General features: G+C 45.0%; 5 protein-coding genes across 5 annotated transcripts; 2 read left to right on the top strand and 3 right to left on the bottom strand.

The window, feature by feature from the left end:
* Window positions 1-54: 54 nt before the first annotated feature.
* LOC136198568 (uncharacterized) lies at window positions 55-5349 on the bottom strand. Its single transcript, XM_065988551.1, has 8 exons — window positions 1827-5349; window positions 1603-1770; window positions 1488-1553; window positions 1175-1428; window positions 1005-1117; window positions 775-937; window positions 584-720; window positions 55-530 (listed from the first exon to the last, which is right to left on the bottom strand). Exons 1-8 carry the CDS (start codon window positions 5008-5010, stop codon window positions 203-205), a joined length of 4413 nt encoding a protein of 1470 aa, XP_065844623.1. The 5' UTR covers window positions 5011-5349; the 3' UTR covers window positions 55-202.
* Window positions 5350-5478: 129 nt separating this feature from the next.
* Window positions 5479-8028, bottom strand: LOC136198576 (uncharacterized). Its single transcript, XM_065988563.1, has 8 exons — window positions 7036-8028; window positions 6833-6982; window positions 6705-6773; window positions 6419-6654; window positions 6248-6360; window positions 6033-6195; window positions 5835-5971; window positions 5479-5778 (listed from the first exon to the last, which is right to left on the bottom strand). The coding sequence occupies exons 1-8, from the start codon at window positions 8012-8014 to the stop codon at window positions 5550-5552; spliced, it is 2076 nt and encodes a 691-aa protein (XP_065844635.1). The 5' UTR covers window positions 8015-8028; the 3' UTR covers window positions 5479-5549.
* Window positions 8029-9920: 1892 nt separating this feature from the next.
* On the top strand, window positions 9921-12541 carry LOC136198581 (uncharacterized protein KIAA2013 homolog). The gene is made up of 14 exons (XM_065988569.1): window positions 9921-10059; window positions 10113-10219; window positions 10276-10401; window positions 10457-10597; window positions 10640-10698; window positions 10760-10852; window positions 10910-11106; window positions 11156-11234; window positions 11287-11346; window positions 11393-11562; window positions 11621-11733; window positions 11794-12061; window positions 12117-12256; window positions 12301-12541. The coding sequence occupies exons 1-14, from the start codon at window positions 10013-10015 to the stop codon at window positions 12444-12446; spliced, it is 1746 nt and encodes a 581-aa protein (XP_065844641.1). The 5' UTR covers window positions 9921-10012; the 3' UTR covers window positions 12447-12541.
* A 1-nt stretch (window position 12542) lies between these two features.
* Window positions 12543-14009, bottom strand: LOC136198594 (transcriptional regulator protein Pur-beta-like). The gene is made up of 7 exons (XM_065988583.1): window positions 13923-14009; window positions 13650-13747; window positions 13482-13590; window positions 13390-13417; window positions 13144-13343; window positions 12987-13093; window positions 12543-12938 (listed from the first exon to the last, which is right to left on the bottom strand). The coding sequence occupies exons 1-7, from the start codon at window positions 13966-13968 to the stop codon at window positions 12801-12803; spliced, it is 726 nt and encodes a 241-aa protein (XP_065844655.1). The 5' UTR covers window positions 13969-14009; the 3' UTR covers window positions 12543-12800.
* A 2357-nt stretch (window positions 14010-16366) lies between these two features.
* Window positions 16367-17155, top strand: LOC136198665 (PIN2/TERF1-interacting telomerase inhibitor 1-like). The gene is made up of 5 exons (XM_065988669.1): window positions 16367-16457; window positions 16507-16629; window positions 16676-16780; window positions 16829-16886; window positions 16942-17155. The coding sequence occupies exons 1-5, from the start codon at window positions 16400-16402 to the stop codon at window positions 17153-17155; spliced, it is 558 nt and encodes a 185-aa protein (XP_065844741.1). The 5' UTR covers window positions 16367-16399.
* The last annotated feature ends 12 nt before the right edge of the window (window positions 17156-17167 follow it).

Genomic DNA, 17167 nt, shown 5'->3' with positions numbered 1-17167 from the left:
TCGAAGAAAGAAGCATCCGCTCGCCTCGAAGCGATCCCGCGACGAAAGCTCTCGTTCACTATCACAATCGCTACGCTTCGTTCTATTCTACAAGATCTACGAGCCGAAGAAAGAAGAAACCAAGACGAACGAACGAACGAACGAACGAACACACACGCACACAGAAGACTACGAAATCTCTACACCGTTCCTCCTCCTCCTCTCATATCTCTGTCTCATCGTCATTCCCTTCCTCAGCACTCTTGAATCCGTCATTTTTGAAGGCAGTATCGCCAGCATCTTCAATTTCTTCGACCGGAACGATCCCCTTTTCCCTCTCCATCTTTTTCTCTTCATCTTCATTGTAGCCCTTAGTAGATAGGCTCCAATTCCTGTAGGGATCACCGGCGTCTCCTCCATCTCCACTAGAAGCCGTCGGATCAAAATAATTCATCAATTCAGCAAGAAATTCCTCGAGATCCATTGTGATTTCTTCAAAAGTCGGCCGATCATCTGGCTCATCAGCCCAACAGCGCCTCATTATGTCATACCTAGATATTTCCCATTAGATAAATAGATATATAGATTAGGGTTCTTTCCATACACTTCTGAAGGACATTCGCCCGGCTTGTCAAGACGCTGGCCCGTTTGAATAAACGGAATGACGTCGGAATTGGACACGCCCGGATAGGGCACCATAGCCAACGTCATCACCTCCCAAAGCGTTATCCCATATGACCACTAGAACAGAGATACTGTAGGGACGCGCTCTCTAAACGATTTATTCACACGTACGACGTCCGATTTTGACGTGAAAACGTGATCAAGAAGACTTTCAGGAGACATCCAACGTACGGGCAATTGACCTCCCTGTCCCATTCGATAATAATCCTTTCCTTCTTTCATTGCTCTCGACAGACCAAAGTCTGCCACTTTCACGTCCAAATCCCAATTGACCCTAGAAGAAATTCAATTAATTAATTAATTAAAATCGGTGCCAGCCGGAAGAAGTAGTTTGAACTCACATGCAATTTCTCGCTGCAAGATCACGATGCACTATTCCCTTTCCGGATATGTAGTCCATTCCTTTGGAGACCTGCTGACCAAATCTCACCAACTGCACAAGTGTGACACTTCGCTATTCAAAAGAAAAAAACAGCTAGAAATCCTTAGTTAACTATATACATGTATTTACCTGTGGCGCTGGATTCTTATCCGCCTTTTGGTTTACGTACGTTGACTTTCGACCGGGACGGCACTGACGCAAATAAATTTTCAAGTCGCCAAGTTCCATGTATGGAAGTACGATGAGAGGAGATCGATGATAAGGGCTGGTCTTTTCTTCAGACCAGCAAATGCCAAAGAGTTCCATGACATTTGGGTGTTTGAATTCTCTCATTTGCAAGCCTTCTCGCACAAAATCATTCACTTCCTTACGATTCATTGCATCTGAAAACAATTAGACAGTCGTGGTATGAAAATGAAAGAGACAGATAATAGACTACTACCCTGCACGGATTTTATTGCCACTTTCTTTCCATCCAATGTGCCCCTGAAAACTTCTCCAAAGTTGCCTGCATCAAAAACATTAGAAACGAATTTTTTTCAATTTCCTTTCGTCACCTTTGCCTATGCGCTCTTCCTTGACGATGCGCTCAGGAAAAATCACGACTGTATTGATTTCCTTCGTGATGTCTTCATCCCAAAAGTCCACTGGCTCGAAGCTAGCGATGACTCTTCCCAGCTGATCGACGTAATGATGTTGAGACATGCCCCTCTGCAATTCACCTCCTATATGTAGGTATCAACGATTCTATTTTCTTTTCCTATCATCATCATCATCTTACCAGTTATTGTTATTGGAAGTCCTTTCATTTCCAAGTACTTCCTCCGTGACATCACACTCCCAATGAAGAGAGTTATCATAGCCGGAAAAGCGGCAAGAACGACAAGAAAACCCGCTTGCATTTTACAGTTGGGAGCCCAAACTACCAAGCAAACGGAAACGAGATAAAAAACGGCGAGAATAGAGACGATAAATAGATCAACAATTGATCGTCGCTTGAGACGACTCTGATAGCCTTTTACGTGAGTGATCCACAGAACGACAACCGAAGCAACAACGAATATAATAAGAAACCAGTAGGAAAAGGCGACTATTGGACGACTTCGAGCGTCGAGACAGCCTTCAGGATCAGCAGGATTAAACGGCGGTGGCGTAGAACTATTTGCCGCTGTAGAACTGTTTCCATCATCGCTCATGGACTCAGTTTGAGCAGAATTCACGTTAAAACTGGCGACCCCCGAAACGATTAGTTCAATAAGAATAATGAGACCGATAAGGAAGATCTTGACCGGTATGCGATTTAGCATTCCATTCGCAAGATGAGCGAGAACTTCGATAAAGAGAACGGCCACGCATATAACCGTGAAGAAATTGATTACAAAGTCAACGGCGATGTTGCTTGTGCATTCAAAGGCGCTAAAAGCGTCGACAGATATGAGAAGACTGAGCAAAATTGAGACGAAAGTGAGAGTGACGAAAAGAACGAAGGGAAAGAGAGAGATCTTCTTTCGGAGGTCTGTAAATCCCAAATTGAAAATGCTCATTCCAACCAAACTAAGGTGGAAAATCATAAGAAGAATTGGCACAGTTATTGAACCTAGAATATCACTTGGCGCGCACAGCTGAGGTGGCAGCGAAGGAGTTTGACTTTGTGCTATTTCCGTAGTGGGCGGCAGAGTCGTTGGGCAAAGATCATGTTTAGAGAGCCGCTTTACTGGAGTCCTAATCGAGGAGGCAAATTTCGGATCCGGAATCACTGACGAAGTCATTATACGGTTCTTGATCGTGTACGTCCACACGCCATAGCGAACAAGTTCCTTCGGCGGCGGCGGCGACGGCGAAGACGGCGGCGACGGCGACGGCGACGACGACGGCGGCGGCGACGGCGACGACGACGGCGGCGACGACGGCGGCGGACTCTGAGTAGAATCGTTGGTCGCCGTCGTATTTGACGATAGTAGAGTAGGAGTAGAATTATTCGTCATGTTTGACGTCGCTAGGGTAGGAGCCGCTTGGGTGGAAATAGCGGCGTTTGATGCCGTTGCATTTGGCTCCGATGCCGACTGCGTCGTAGGAGCTTGAGTGGAAGGGCTCGTCGCATTTATTGATGAGGCTAGAGTAGGAGTCGATCCATTATTCGTCGTCACATTTGACGACGATGATGGAGTAGGAGTCTGAGGAGAATTGTTCGTCGCAGTTGACGACGGTGGCGTAGAAGTAGAATTGTCGTCAGTCAATAACGAGGTCCACGTAAACACGTCGTAGGACCAAGTGACTGGTACCCTGTAGTACGAATTAGGGCGAACAGCAAATTCTCCAAGTTGCACGCGATTTCCTGTCCAACTCGTTACGTTCGTGATTTTTCCATCTGCAAATATTCCTTTGAACGATTGAAAATTTCGATTAGTATTAGTAGAATCTGATCTTCCATAGGCAACCGCTAAATAGACACTATCAATGACAAGTGGCGCTTTGTAGTTTCTCAAAATAGGACGTTCAATAGCTGGCAGTCTTTCGTTTTCGTCACATGTTTCGTCAGCGATGCTGCATTTAAAATACTCCTCCCAATACTCTCGCAAGAAACTATTTCGTTTAATTTCCGATGAATTCGCTCGAATGGATGTCATGTGATTTTGAAATTTGTCCCAGCCTTCGGTGACCGTTCGCAATGTGACAAGTGATTGCGCTCTCTCAGCTACGTCTTGCATCAGTTGATAAAGGTCGTCGGCCTCTCTGGGACTACCCCAGCAGTCTCCCACTAAAAAGCTATAGGTCGAGTTCAACTCTGCGTTGTCGTACAAGGATTTATATTCGTCTAAAACATCATAAGCATACGTAATGGATGAAAGGAGGACGATAGCAGTTGGAGAATCCTCGCCACTATTCAGTCTCTCCCATAATTCTGCGGCGTCACCTGGAAAGTTTGCCGCCGCTCTTTTTTTTGTCGTCTTTGGAGGAATATGATATGTTGGTCTGATGACGCAAGACAAATCCATTTCAGTAATAGTGCGTTGAAACGTTTCAAAGCTTTCATGTCCGCAGTTGTCTCCACTGATAACAACTTCCACTTCCTGCCAACCAAGTCTGTTAATAATGTCAACAGCTGCTCTGGCTTGAATTTCACAACTTGCTTCCATAAAGACGACCTGATGTGAGAGCAGATAAGGACGGTCTTCGCTAGTAGTGTCTATGAGACTGTGGGGCTCATCGAGTAGAGACATGACACCGGAATAGAAGCCTTTTATGTCGGGCCCGCCTGCAGCGTTATAAACACCATCGATTCGGGTCTGTGAAGGAGTGACTGCATCTGGAGGGAGGTAGTAGGGTCCGACGACGGTGGCGAATGCGCTTCGTCTAGCACGACCGAGTTCTTCGGCTTGCTTCGTCACACAGTCCAGCCCAGATTGGATATCTCCGCACGAATCGTAGACAAGGTATTCAGGTGACCAAGGCAAGTTTGATGATTCTTGTTTGATTTGATCAATTGCTAGTAGAAGCGCTTCGACTTGTTCCACACCGTACCGATGTAAACGATCTTTTATCATAATTCCCTCGTCCACAAAGGTGGTGGCGCACACTGGAAGTTCCCCAACATCACCCGTAGTAGGACCCACGTCATCACTACTGCCGCTGCCGCTGGCGCCGCCGCCGCCGCCGCTGGCGCCGCCGCCGCCGCCGCCGCTGGCGCCGCCATCAACTGGCTCTTGGAGGGGGTCGGCAAGTCGATGAGCGGAGAAAAGGCCGCCTATGTAGCTACGAGATTCAGGTACCGTTTTCGACTGCACGACGCCAAAATTGCAATCGTTTTTCACTTGCGAACAGCACGATCCAACGCATGCGGCCACAATGACCAGGGCGAAGCTGAAGCGGACGATCGGAGCGGCGTTCCGCTGCCCATTCAGCGGCAATCTTTTGTTGCTATCGGCGCCGGAGGCGACGACGATACCGCCACGGTCGGTCTTCATCTACGTATTAGACTGGCAACTAGGGAGGAGGAACAGAACAGTAACTGAGGACGGCTTCGCTGATGCTATATGGAATGCGGAAGGGAAGCGAAGGAAGCGAAAGTTGTCTTGGTAACCGTTCACATCCGTGCTATCATTGGCCCCTCGTGATTTTCCAGATGTATTATCTATACGTGAAGGAACACAGCTATTGCTTTCTTTACACTAATAATATGCCAGCAGCAGAATCAACAAGTTCGTCTTCCCGTCGTTTTCTTTTACTTTGACGACACTGACACCTGAGTCAGAGTGTCTTCTTGCCACGATCGGTTTTCATGTACGTCGGTCGCAGAATTAGACTAACAAGGATTCCCAGGGAAGAACGGAAACAGTAACTGAGGAAGGCTTCGCTACATGGAATGCGGAAGGGAAGCGAAGGAAGCGAAGGTTGTCTTAGTAACCGTTCACATGCGCGCTATCATTGGCCACTCCTGCTTTTCCACATGTATTAGACATACGTGAAGGAACACAGCTGTTGAGGAACACAGCTGTTGCTTTCTTTACACTAATATTCCAGCAACAGAGTCATCAAGTTCGTTTATTCTCGTCTTCCTGTCGTTTTCTTTTACTTCGACGACGCTGACTTTTTCCGCCGCCGCCGCGCGCGCCGCCGTCGGTTGAAAATAGTTCATCAATTCCGTGAGATATTCCTCTAAATTATCAACGATTTCAGCAAACGTCAGTCGATCGTTTGGCTCCACCGCCCAGCAATCGGACATGATGCTATACCTATGCAAGAAAAACGATATATATATATATATATATAGCCTTCAGTTAACTCTCACAGTTTCTCCGGACATTCGTCTGGCATTTCTAGTCGCGTGCCAGACTTGACGAACGAGAGAACGTCCTGGTTTGCTATACCAGGATAGGGTACAGTTCCCAACGTCATCACCTCCCACATCGTAACTCCATATGACCACTGAAACCGAAAGTAATCAATTATTTATTATTGGCTACCATCCAGCGGATATACTACGTACGACGTCTGATTTCATTGTAAAGACAAACTTGAGAAGGCTTTCTGGACTCATCCAACGTACGGGCAACTGTCCGCCTTGACCAGAACGGTAGTAATCTTTGCCTTCTTTCATTGCTCTCGACAAACCAAAGTCTGCCACTTTCACTTCCAAATCCCAGTTCACCCTAAAATAGCACTATATAAATAAAAGAATGGACTCTGTTGCTTCTTATCTACATGCAATTTCTTGCTGCCAAATCTCGATGGAGAAGACCTTTGCTCGATATATAGTTCATTCCCTTGGCAATCTGACATGAAAATTTGACCAATTGTACAAGCGAAACGTTCATCTATTTTGAGAGAGTATTGATGCGGATCAATGGTAAAAGGGATTACGTAGACTGTCACCTGGTCGAGACCTTCGTTTGAACCTGAACGTTGCAATCGTCGACATTTGCGAAGATACGTTTTCAAATCGCCCAGTTCCATATAAGGCAATATGATGAGAGGCGAGAAATGATTAGGATGAGACGGATCGTCGGTCCAACAGATTCCATACAATTCCATAACGTTTCGATGTTTCAAGTCGCGCATCTGCAGTCCTTCCAAAATGAAATCATTCACTTCCTTGATACTCATTGCATCTAGAGCATATGAAACTCGTTCTTGGAATGCATAAGCCCGAGATCTATACCTAGAACAGTTTTGATGGCAATTTTCATATTGACGTCCATTACTCCACTGAAAACTTCGCCAAAATTTCCTAAAAGACAGCCAGCAAAGTCCCCTTCGTCGTCTTTTTTTTGAAAATCATTTTCTTACCCTTTCCAATACGATCTCCCTGTTGGATACGTTCCGGTGCAATGACGACACATTTCATTTTCTCTGTCATTTCTTGTGTCCAAAAAGAGGTGATACTGCCCACACCACCGCGACTTGGCAAGTCGCCGCGTTTGGCAAAAGAGTCAGTGGCTGTAAACCGTCAGAGACATATTACATCAGAAAAAGATTTCTCTCTACAGTACCTTCTATAGAGAGAGATTTTTTCCTACGTTCTCGACGAGCATGGGCCCATGCTAAGAAAGTAATAACGTACCACGTAACCATACCAGGATACGCGGCAAGAAAAACGAGCCAATTGGATTGATCCTTGCCGTTGCTTGTGCCCCACAATAAAAAGCCAATTCCAATTACGTATACAATGGCAAGGAGGCTTGCTAAGCCACATTCATTAATTGATCTGCCACCCAATCGACTTTGATATCCTTTGCCGTACGTGATCCAAATAAGAATCGCCGTTCCTACAGCTAAGCCGGCATTCAGCAAGTACGAGAGCAGAGAGAGAGGTCGACGGCGATCTTTAGTCAGGCAATTTTCAACAGTGTTCTCCTTTTCGCGATTAGGTAGTGCAACAAACGTTGCAACAGATGTCAAAATGACCTCAGAAACGATTAAAATGGCAATTAGAAGAATTCTAACTGGCTTCCTGCTCAACAGACCACTAGTGAGATGAGCCAGAACTTCGACAAAGAGAGGAGCCAGACACAGAACAGCAAGAATGTTGATTATGAAATTCGATACTCTCCCGGGACACTGAGGCAAGCAAAACATATTGACGGAGAAGAGAAAGCTCGCCAGAAGGGACGCTATGGTGAGAAGAAACATAAGAATAAGAGGCGGGCTCTCACTGACGAATGGACGAATGGACGTCAATTGTAAAACGCGGACGCTCAACACACAGACAATAATATGAAGCAGAAGAAGAACAATAGGAATCGCAATTGCCGGAATACTGTCATTGAGTGAACACTCGACGTCGGCGGATGTATTTACTGAAATATTTGCTGTGGTAGGCGTATCTGTCATTGCTTCAGTCGTTGGACAGTTGTCAGCAAAAGTCTCTGGAGCCCACACTGTGACGTTGACCTCTTCAATGAGTCGTGAAGTGCGTTCAGTGACATTGGTTGTCCACACACCGTAAAGGATTCCTTCACGCCGCCGCATCTCTGGCGTCCAAGCAAAAAGCTCGAAATGACCATAATATCGGTACAAAGACAAAAGGACTCTCTTTAGTCTCAAGTTGTCCAATACGCACTTCGTTTCCCGTCTCCGACATCACTTGCAGGTTTTCGACGGAAATTTTCTTGAAAGAGAAATTCTCTTTTAAAGAATTTGCATATTTTTTGATGTATTCTGACAGAAAATAAGCACTGTCAATCACCAAAGATGTCTTGTAATTTCTCAAAATTGGTCGACGAATAGGAGACAGTGACGAAGTGTTACTGCACGTTCCGGCCGACAAACTGCAATTAAAAATGCTTTCCCAGTAGTCGGCTAGAAGCGGATTTTGTTGAATTTCAGTGGAATTGGCCCGAATTGAAGCCACGTGCTCTTGAAATTTATCCAATCCTTTTGTTCGAGTGCGCAAAGCGACGACAGTGCGAGCCGTTTCCGCCACCTTCATCAGCATCTCGTACAGTTCATCGGCGTAAAGGGGATTGCCCCAAAAATCGCCCAATAGAAAGCCAAACGATGTCTTATTGATGGCTTCGTTTTCGTAAGCTTTGAAAAATTTCCAAGCGTACGTGATACTCGAGAGGAGGACGATGGCGCGAGGTGACTCAGGTTTATTTAGACAATAACGCCAAAGTTCTCCGGGAGTTAGCGGGACATCGATATCGTCAGCGGCCCTCTTCTGCTTAATTATGTCAGATCCACTTTCGTAATATTCAGCGTCAATATCACACTCCAATTGCCTAGTTTGAATTTCTTGCTCAAAGGCAATCTTACTTTTTCTGCCACACTCGTCGCCATTGACGACGACAAAGATTTTGCGCCAACGAGCGCGAAGCAGAAAGTCGATCATAGCACTCGCCTGTAATTCGCAACTCGCCTGCATAAAGATCGTCTGAGCCTCAAGATCATTTAGATGAACGTCTTCTGGAGAAGGATAGGGTTCGTCGACGAGAGAAAAGATGGCACGTTCTGGTAAATCCTTATAACCTTTCGATGCGTCTCTAAACAATGAACCCATAAGAATGGATGACGCCGTCTTTGGTGAATCAAGCCCGTCGCCGAAATAGAATGGAGCGAGGATAGTGGCGAGAGCGCATTCGGCCCTGTTATCGGGTTGAACGAGACTTCGCGTCACGTCGCTGATGCACTGACTGTCTACTGCTTCGCCGCAAGTGTCGTACATCTTCGTGCTTCTCAGACTGCTTGAGCCTTCTTCACTGAGTTTTTTCATTGCCAATATGAGAGCTTCCGTTTGTTCGACTCCAAAACGATGAAAATGCAATTTTGAACACTCGAATGTCGCCTCATCAGTGATGATCGATCTATGGATAGAGAAGAGCCCGCCTATACCAGTGCATTCAGTCGAAGGCGTGCTCAAGTTGCGAGTCGTCACTTGTAGACTTGCTTTGCCGAAGATACAATTGGGCCCCGCTTCAAACGCCTCCACCACCGTAAGGAGGCCACAGAAACAGAGGCAGAAAAGCAGAGTAATACCACCGGAAACGATTTGTCGCACCGTGACGCTGCCAGTCTGAGTAGTGATGGTTGCAGGCATCACAGTGATTATGATGGCGCCAGTGTCACTGGCAGAATCTCCGGCGGCACCGTGGCGAGTCCGAGTCACCGTCATGACTAGTCGAAGAAGTACATGCACCGGCGTGACAGTGAAACGTATGTACGCAATCGTCAGAAGCCACGTATTAGCGGAAACTGAACAGGTGCAGGACAATCATGATGATGATGATATACAGTATAATATATTCTGATTCAGTGACTTGTGACAGGCTGTGTCAGTCAGCGAAACTCTACAGCGACAGTCCTTTCATTTTTCCCTAATTATTGGGTAAATGTTATTTCGTGGCTTCCCATCCTAGTTGACTAATTAATTATCCAGATCTTGCATCTTTTATACGGGAGCCTTCCGCCACATCCCGACTACTTTAGCGACGCTCCATGGCGTAAAATTCGATCTCTTCGTACGCTGTTATGCAGGCGCGACTTCGAGCGACAATTTTCTCACTCATATCGACGAGGTAAACGACTCAAAAGCGAGCGTCACGCCAATAAAATCGCAAAAACAATCTAGAACTCGTCGCGGAGCTTTTCTCCTCCTCCTTCTCATTGCAGCGATTGTCTACTACTGGCTGCTACCCAAAAACTCTCAAATAATCTATCAATCTCCAGCAGAACGAGGTTTTCGCACGAGTGGGGCCCCCTTTCTTCAAAACGACGCCATTTCGTCTTTCTAGTCGTTTCTTTGTCCAATATACAATGCGTTAGTACGATTCTCGAACGCTGGGCAGCCGATTTCGACGCTAATCGCGTCGACGTATTCGTTCCTCGTCTTTTTTCCTCATCTCTTCTCCCATTCGTCGGTTAGACGACGATTTTTATAAGGAAACATAGTCTTTTTATCGTTTTACTTATAAGGAAATGGGGTTATTGGTCTCTCGGCGCACGCAACCGGCTCTTCGTCCATCTATCTCGCACAATCCGGCCATCTTTCGCATAATTTACAAATTTCGCCTCTCGTCGAAATTTCAATTGAAAAAAATCAAAAAATGGCTCACGGTCAGAAAAAATACAATAGAGAAAAAATCTAATTTTTTTCAGGTGGATCCGTGATTGATTTTCACAACGGAATTGTTAATCATATTTACTACTACAGTAGCGTGCGTTACCTAATTAAATTTAATTAATTAATTAATATCTTAGTGGTGTTTGTTTGTGTAGAAGTCAAAGTGCGTCACTCTTATTCACTCTATCTATGCTCACCAAATCGACAAAGCTTTATTGATTCAAAAGCTTCAATTTAAAAACAAACTTGTCAGAAAGCGAATACCTAATTAATCATTTATCCTATTGATTTTAATATTAATTAAGAATGTTCCCGTTACGATTCACCTATCTCATCCCTTTCTTCACACGTGGCCCGGATCTACAAAAAAACAGCTCAAATTCCCAACCAATGAACATGAATCTATTTCCTATGACGTCATTTCCGGAGCAGTGGACCAATCAACGAATCTCGTCCTCGCATCCGTCATTGCTCCGGAATCAATTCAATTAGTAAATCTCGGGTAAGATAAATAATCACAAAACCACGTGATTATTTATTTGTATGTATAGCGAAAAGGAAATTTATTTACCGACAACCGTTCTCTATAATAAAACCAAAATTTTAAAATTGGAAGAACAAACGACGAACGTATAACGTATCCAATATTAATTAGTACTAAAATAAATAGTATTTATATTAGATTTTACGAGCTGCTCACGTGTCTCCCAATGAAAATGCGCACGCTAAAGCGTGGAATACCGTAAGTTATCCATATTTTTCTCTACGCGCGTGACGTCATCTTTTAGTTAATCCACGATTGTATCAGTGTTGGTTCGAGTCACGACGCGACGATTCCTCCACAGAAATCCGTCCTATCGTCTCTCTATTACGCTCTTTCTTCCATTCGCTTGGATATATCCAATCCTAAGCCTCCTGAGAAGAATGATCATAGTTGCTATGAAGGCTTACCTACAATGTAAATAGAGATATAGAGAGAGAAGAAGAGGGTCTTTATTATTATTATTTATTATTAGGCATTCGGCTGCTTTGTGGCAGTCTCCCAATACGGATAAATCCCTTTTGAAGTTAATTGAAAATTGGCTACAGTATCTCACCAATGGTGGATGCTGGAATATCATGAAAAAAGGTTAGAAATGATCACCTTGGTTACTCCCAGCGCACGCATTCGATTTCCCGTATACTATAGGGCCTTTGTGGATTGTTCAGGCAATTACTCGTAGTTTTCTCGCTATTCAAACGACGGCTTCTCATCTCCAAGTCGCCGCGAATCCCGTATCTTTAAAGGCGGCTGTCACTCTAAAGGGAATCGTCTACGAATCCCAACGCATTCAATTGAGCGTCACAATGAATCGAAAATTATTACCTGGTCGAATTCAATTGATTTCGACTGACGGAAAACCGCCTCTTTACGCATGCGCAGCCGGATGTAAAGACGACATCCAGGAATTAAAAACGTGAGAAGAAATTCAATAATTAATTAATTAATTAATTATTATTAATTATTATTAGTGGCGTTTCTGTTGCCTTTCCCGTTATTGCAACAACTCCCGCTACACCCATTCTATTCATATCAGCCAATAAGGAACACCTATTGAAACTGAGAGAGCAAATCAGCTGGGAAGCACACGAAAAACATGATGACGTCATTGGTAAAAATTAAACCTATATAATTAATATTATTAATTATTTTTAGACGAGGAGAAGTCGGAGAATCGTCCCCTTAGCGCGCGTTTCTGGATCATGCTAGCCAGTCTCGTGGGCCTCTTTCATATCTGTCTCTTACGTATTGTCTATCGTGAATACTTCCGTGGACAGACGACAATGAAAACACTCGCATAACAAAAACTAATAGTGTACAGCAGGTAAGATCAATAGCACACGTGATTCATTATGACGACAGTGAGAGATCAAATAATAAATATAAATCACGTGTAGTAGAGCCTAGATACCAAATTAGATACAATTTCTTGTGGGCACAACTAAAGGAAACCAAGAATTTCCTCATAGTAAGCAGCTAATGCAAAAAAAGAACGGCGGTCCATAGTCACAACAGTAAAGTGTACAACTAAATTATTTTTTTTCTGGAGTTTCATTGATTCCAAAGAGGAGGAGGAGGAGGAGAGACAGGGGGAAGAAAAATTCGATGTTGATGTGTCATTGTCGTCGTCGTCGTCATCATCGTTGTCATTGATTTCAAATGTCCTCCAGGTCGTCGCCACGTGACGACGGACCCTGATAGGGCATCTGCTCGATGAAGTGAGTCAGCATGTCCCGGAATTCTTCCCAAGCGCTGTGAGGAATTGTTATGCTGTTGCGATAGGATCTCTGTACCTAAAACAGCAATAAAATCAATAATTAATTAATCAGTATTATTATTACTTCAGATATCCTCAGAAAGACGCCTCTCTGATTTGACCCCGGATCAAAGTAGAATTTCTTTCCTTCAGCAAGGAATTGCAAACTATCCGGGACAGTATCTTGAGTAACTAAAGAAAAAATATTATTAATTAATTAATTAATTAATTAAGTCATTTACTCAAGGCATGATCTTCTGAGCCGAGTTCTTCTACTAATGAACATATGGCTTCGTGGATTTGACTGACGCCACTTCCGGGTATGGCAACGCTGGATTTCGTTCCGTAATTTCCGTCGTAAAAAATACGAAGGAAACGTCCTCGCTCATTCTCTCTCAATTCAAAGAAAATCTTTCGTCGATCGTTCGCCGTGTAATCGGTTCTAAAAAATATGACGTCATAGTAACGAAAAATCAGCGAATTCCAACTGTTTCAAGACGCCGCCGTCGGGTGTTTCTAAAGATACGGGAACGTGGAATATGCTTAGCGCAGCGCACGAAGGGGGACCCCCTTTTCTTACTCGCTTCATTCTCGCTCAAATAGTCGACGTATTGTCGCATGTGGTCGCGGAATGCGGGCACGTGAGACATGGGGAATGTGATTCGATCTCGACCACGAGCCTGCGATATCTGCACGACAAGCGCTTCATTCGAACGATTCTCTAATCGTATCGCATCATCGCTCTTACCTCGGATATTTTCAGATAACGACCGCGAGGATTCTGCTTCACGTCCACGTAAAATCGTTTCGATTGGATGTGGAACTGACGCGACGCAAGATCGGGACCTGCGTGCACGTAAACGTACGATAAGAACGTAGGATTCGCGTCGCGCTACGATGCAGCGTTCGTTTGCGAGCGAATCGGAGCGCATTCCGCGTGCGAGGGGCCCCTCCCCAATGCTTTGGGAGCGAATCGGCGACGAGTCGACTTCGCGCAGCTGCAGCGATCGTTTATGCTTACCTTCTTCGGTCGATTCGCTTTCGCGAGCACCGACACGCTCTGCCATCTCTTTTCGCTGATTTACGCATGCGCACGCAACGATCCTCTACCGGCGAAATGTCGATTTTGCCTTTTTTTATTGCAGAATGACGTCGAATGAGCGCTCGAACGACTGTAAAGGTAAAATAAAACCATTGCCTTGTGAAACGACTAGCGAAAATCCTCTTTAGGACTCTCGCGCACCACTTGTGCCTTCGATCGTCGTTTTCCTACATCGACACGACCCTCAAGCAAGCGTCTCACTTTCAATAGCACTCTAGGACGACATCAAAGGGAAAAGACAAGTAAAACAAACGATCGCGATTCGAAAAACGAAAGGGGGCCCCTCCTCCTCCCTCCTCATCCGTATTTTGCGGAACGCACACATAAAATCTCCAATGACCGTATTGTAAAGACGAACGAACGAACGAACCCATAGAGCCGAAAAAGAAAGTGAAACGTCTCCTCGCTCCGCCCCCAATTTTTCGAACCCATTTTCACTCTAATTTCAGTAGCCAGTGTCGATTCTTACAACGTAGAGTGTCTAGAACAAAGAGTATCTATCGCTTGAGACTGTTAGATAGGAAATAGGCGGTTGAGAAACCATGAACTATAGTTCACGGTTTTGGTCAAAATTTCATTTCGTAGAATTACCCGTACTAACTGTCTGACCCCGTAGAAATGTTAAACTAGGGAACTGCGATAGATCTAGCGCGTTTATGTGGAAATCGGCGAGGTAGAGTTTTTAGGCAACCGTGAACTATAGTTCATGGTTTTTGGTCAAAAACCCTATCTCTCAAAACTCCGAATTTTCCATGTCAAACAATAGAGCTAAAGCACCTAGTTAGTTCCACGGTCTCAAATTTGTCTACCGCGCCAAATTTGTTGATTTTTGAGAGGCGTGGCTGATGCTAGTGTGACCGGAAGCGGGTCTTTTTTTCGTGTGAAATTCGATCCGTACGAACTTTTCGACCTTGTAGGGTTGTTCTACTTATAAAATAGAGTAGATTTAGCGCGTTTATTTAGAAATTCGTGAGTTGAGATTTTTAAGCAACCGTGAACTATAGTTCATGGTTTTTGCTCATTTTGGTGACCTCTCCGATTCCTAAGATTTCTTTATAAAACAATGGGGATGGGTTGCCTGTTTGACCTCGCGATACCAAGAGGACCTCACACCTCAAATTTTGGCTGAAATTGAATTTTTTGTAGATGCCTATATCAATACATGGATCAATTCCCTCCTCCTCCACGGCGTTCCTCAAGTCATTCAAGGTAAATAAGAGAGTAGATTTGAGTGCACTGGTTTCAATTTGAATTTTAGTTCTCTCCTCTCTCCAACGGATCGACCAATCCGACGATATTAGATGCAGAAAGAAGAAGATGTAGACGAAGACATCACCCTGGGGACTTGGGTTAAAGTCTCCCTCCCTGGCAGCCGGAGGTTAATCAGCTGTCCCCCTGTGGACTTGGGTTAAAGTTCACCCTGGGGACTTGGGCAAAGTCTCCCTCCTTGTGGGCTGGAGGTTAATGTGCTCTCCCCTGGGGACTTGGGTTAAAGTCTCCCTCCTTGGTGGCTGGAGGTTAATGTGCCTACCCCCTGTGGACTTGGGTTAAAGTTCACTGTGGGGACTGCAGTCTCAGTCTCACCGCTTGGCCTCCTATGGGGGTCAAGTGGCAGCGCAGGAGCGACGGCCCAGGGACAACCAAGAAAGGAGGAGGAGGAGGAGGAAGGAGGGGAGAGGACTTTAAATTTTAATTGTTACATACGGGATATTTCGAATAAAATTTTGAGCATAGCTTCTCCTACTTTATTGAAATACACACGCGACCTAACTACGTACACCGCGCGCGCGTGTTGGCCCAGGGACTCTTGCGTGTCCCTAGGCTGAAGTCCCTAAGCTAAAGTGCTTTCGTCTCCATACCCTGGAGATTCGAAAGCCTGGCATGCATCTATCGATAATTCCATGCACTAAAAAATTCATGCACTACAAAAAAAATGCGCGAAGCCGTTCTCTTCTTCGTCGTCGTCGTCGTTCTCGCCGGAATTCTTCGCTTCACACAAAAGCTAAACAAAAGAAGTGAATTTGAACCACAGTCTATTTTTTGCACAAAACGGCGCGCGGATTGAACGAAAGGGGGGCCCCTTCGCAAGAAGACTCAATGGCACTAAAGGCGTGCTATAGAAAGCTTAGCTTACGCGCATAACGTCGGAGGAAGACGTACGACGAAGAAAGGAGCAGGATTCAGCTCGAAGTCCTCTCGGGGGGCCCCTCTCTACGCGATCGCCCACTGGAAGGACAAACAAACGTAAATAAATCGAATCTTACTAGAAAGAAGTTCGTTTCGGCGCTCCCGACGTCGGAATCGTCGACAATCCGCGAGACGTTCTGCTTCCGTGCGACCACGCCGTTATCCGGGATGCCTCTTCTGTTGAGCCCCGGACAACGTGATAGTCTAAGATGCCTAAAAGCAAAGTAGTATTGAGCAGTGATCCTCGCAACATGACCTGGAGCAGCGGTAGGTCGTCCAATATCCTGCATTTTCTCGTGAGCACGAATGGATGTAGATTCGTCGAAATTCGGGCAGCGAATGCTCGAAAAAATGGGCTGGAAAAACGGAAAAGGCCTCGGCCGAGACGAAGACGGTCTCGTCGAACACATAAAAGTGACAAAGAAGAAGGATATGAGCGGTAAGCAGACAGAACGCCCGGCAAATGACGTCATACCTTTCTCTAGGCGTCGGAGCCGAGAAATTGAATTCGGGAGATAATTGGATGGAGAATCAGACGGCGTTTGATGATATTCTCGCCAGTCTCAACGACTCCCAACCATCCGAACGTCGTACGTCGAAAACCCAAATATCCTCAATTTTTAAAAATTCTCGCTTAGATTCTCCAATAAAAACGTCTTTAGTAGAAAAGTCGGCTTCAACTAAGAATAGAATACAGTAATAATTAATTAAATAAAATAATTAATTAAATAACGGTTATACCTTTCCTTAGTTATAAGAAATTCACGCAAGGAAAAGATCTTTCTCGCGCGTCTGAAGCCGACTTGAATAGCATCTTAGGAAAACGAAAACACGTGGTCACCGAACCGAAGTCGACATCTCTTAGTAGCCGCGATTATTTTACTAAGAAACTAGCAGCTAGAAAAGAGCGCGATAGTAAAAGAAAACGTTCTGTAGAAGAGGAGGAGAATAAAAAATGCTCTTAGCTTAGCGTGCTT

The sequence above is a fragment of the Oscarella lobularis genome, chromosome 19 (assembly GCF_947507565.1).
Source record: "Oscarella lobularis chromosome 19, ooOscLobu1.1, whole genome shotgun sequence".
Taxonomy (NCBI): Eukaryota; Metazoa; Porifera; class Homoscleromorpha; order Homosclerophorida; family Oscarellidae; genus Oscarella; species Oscarella lobularis.
The sequence above is the reverse complement of the archived record's forward strand: the minus strand, read 5'-3'. Positions and strand labels throughout refer to the sequence as shown.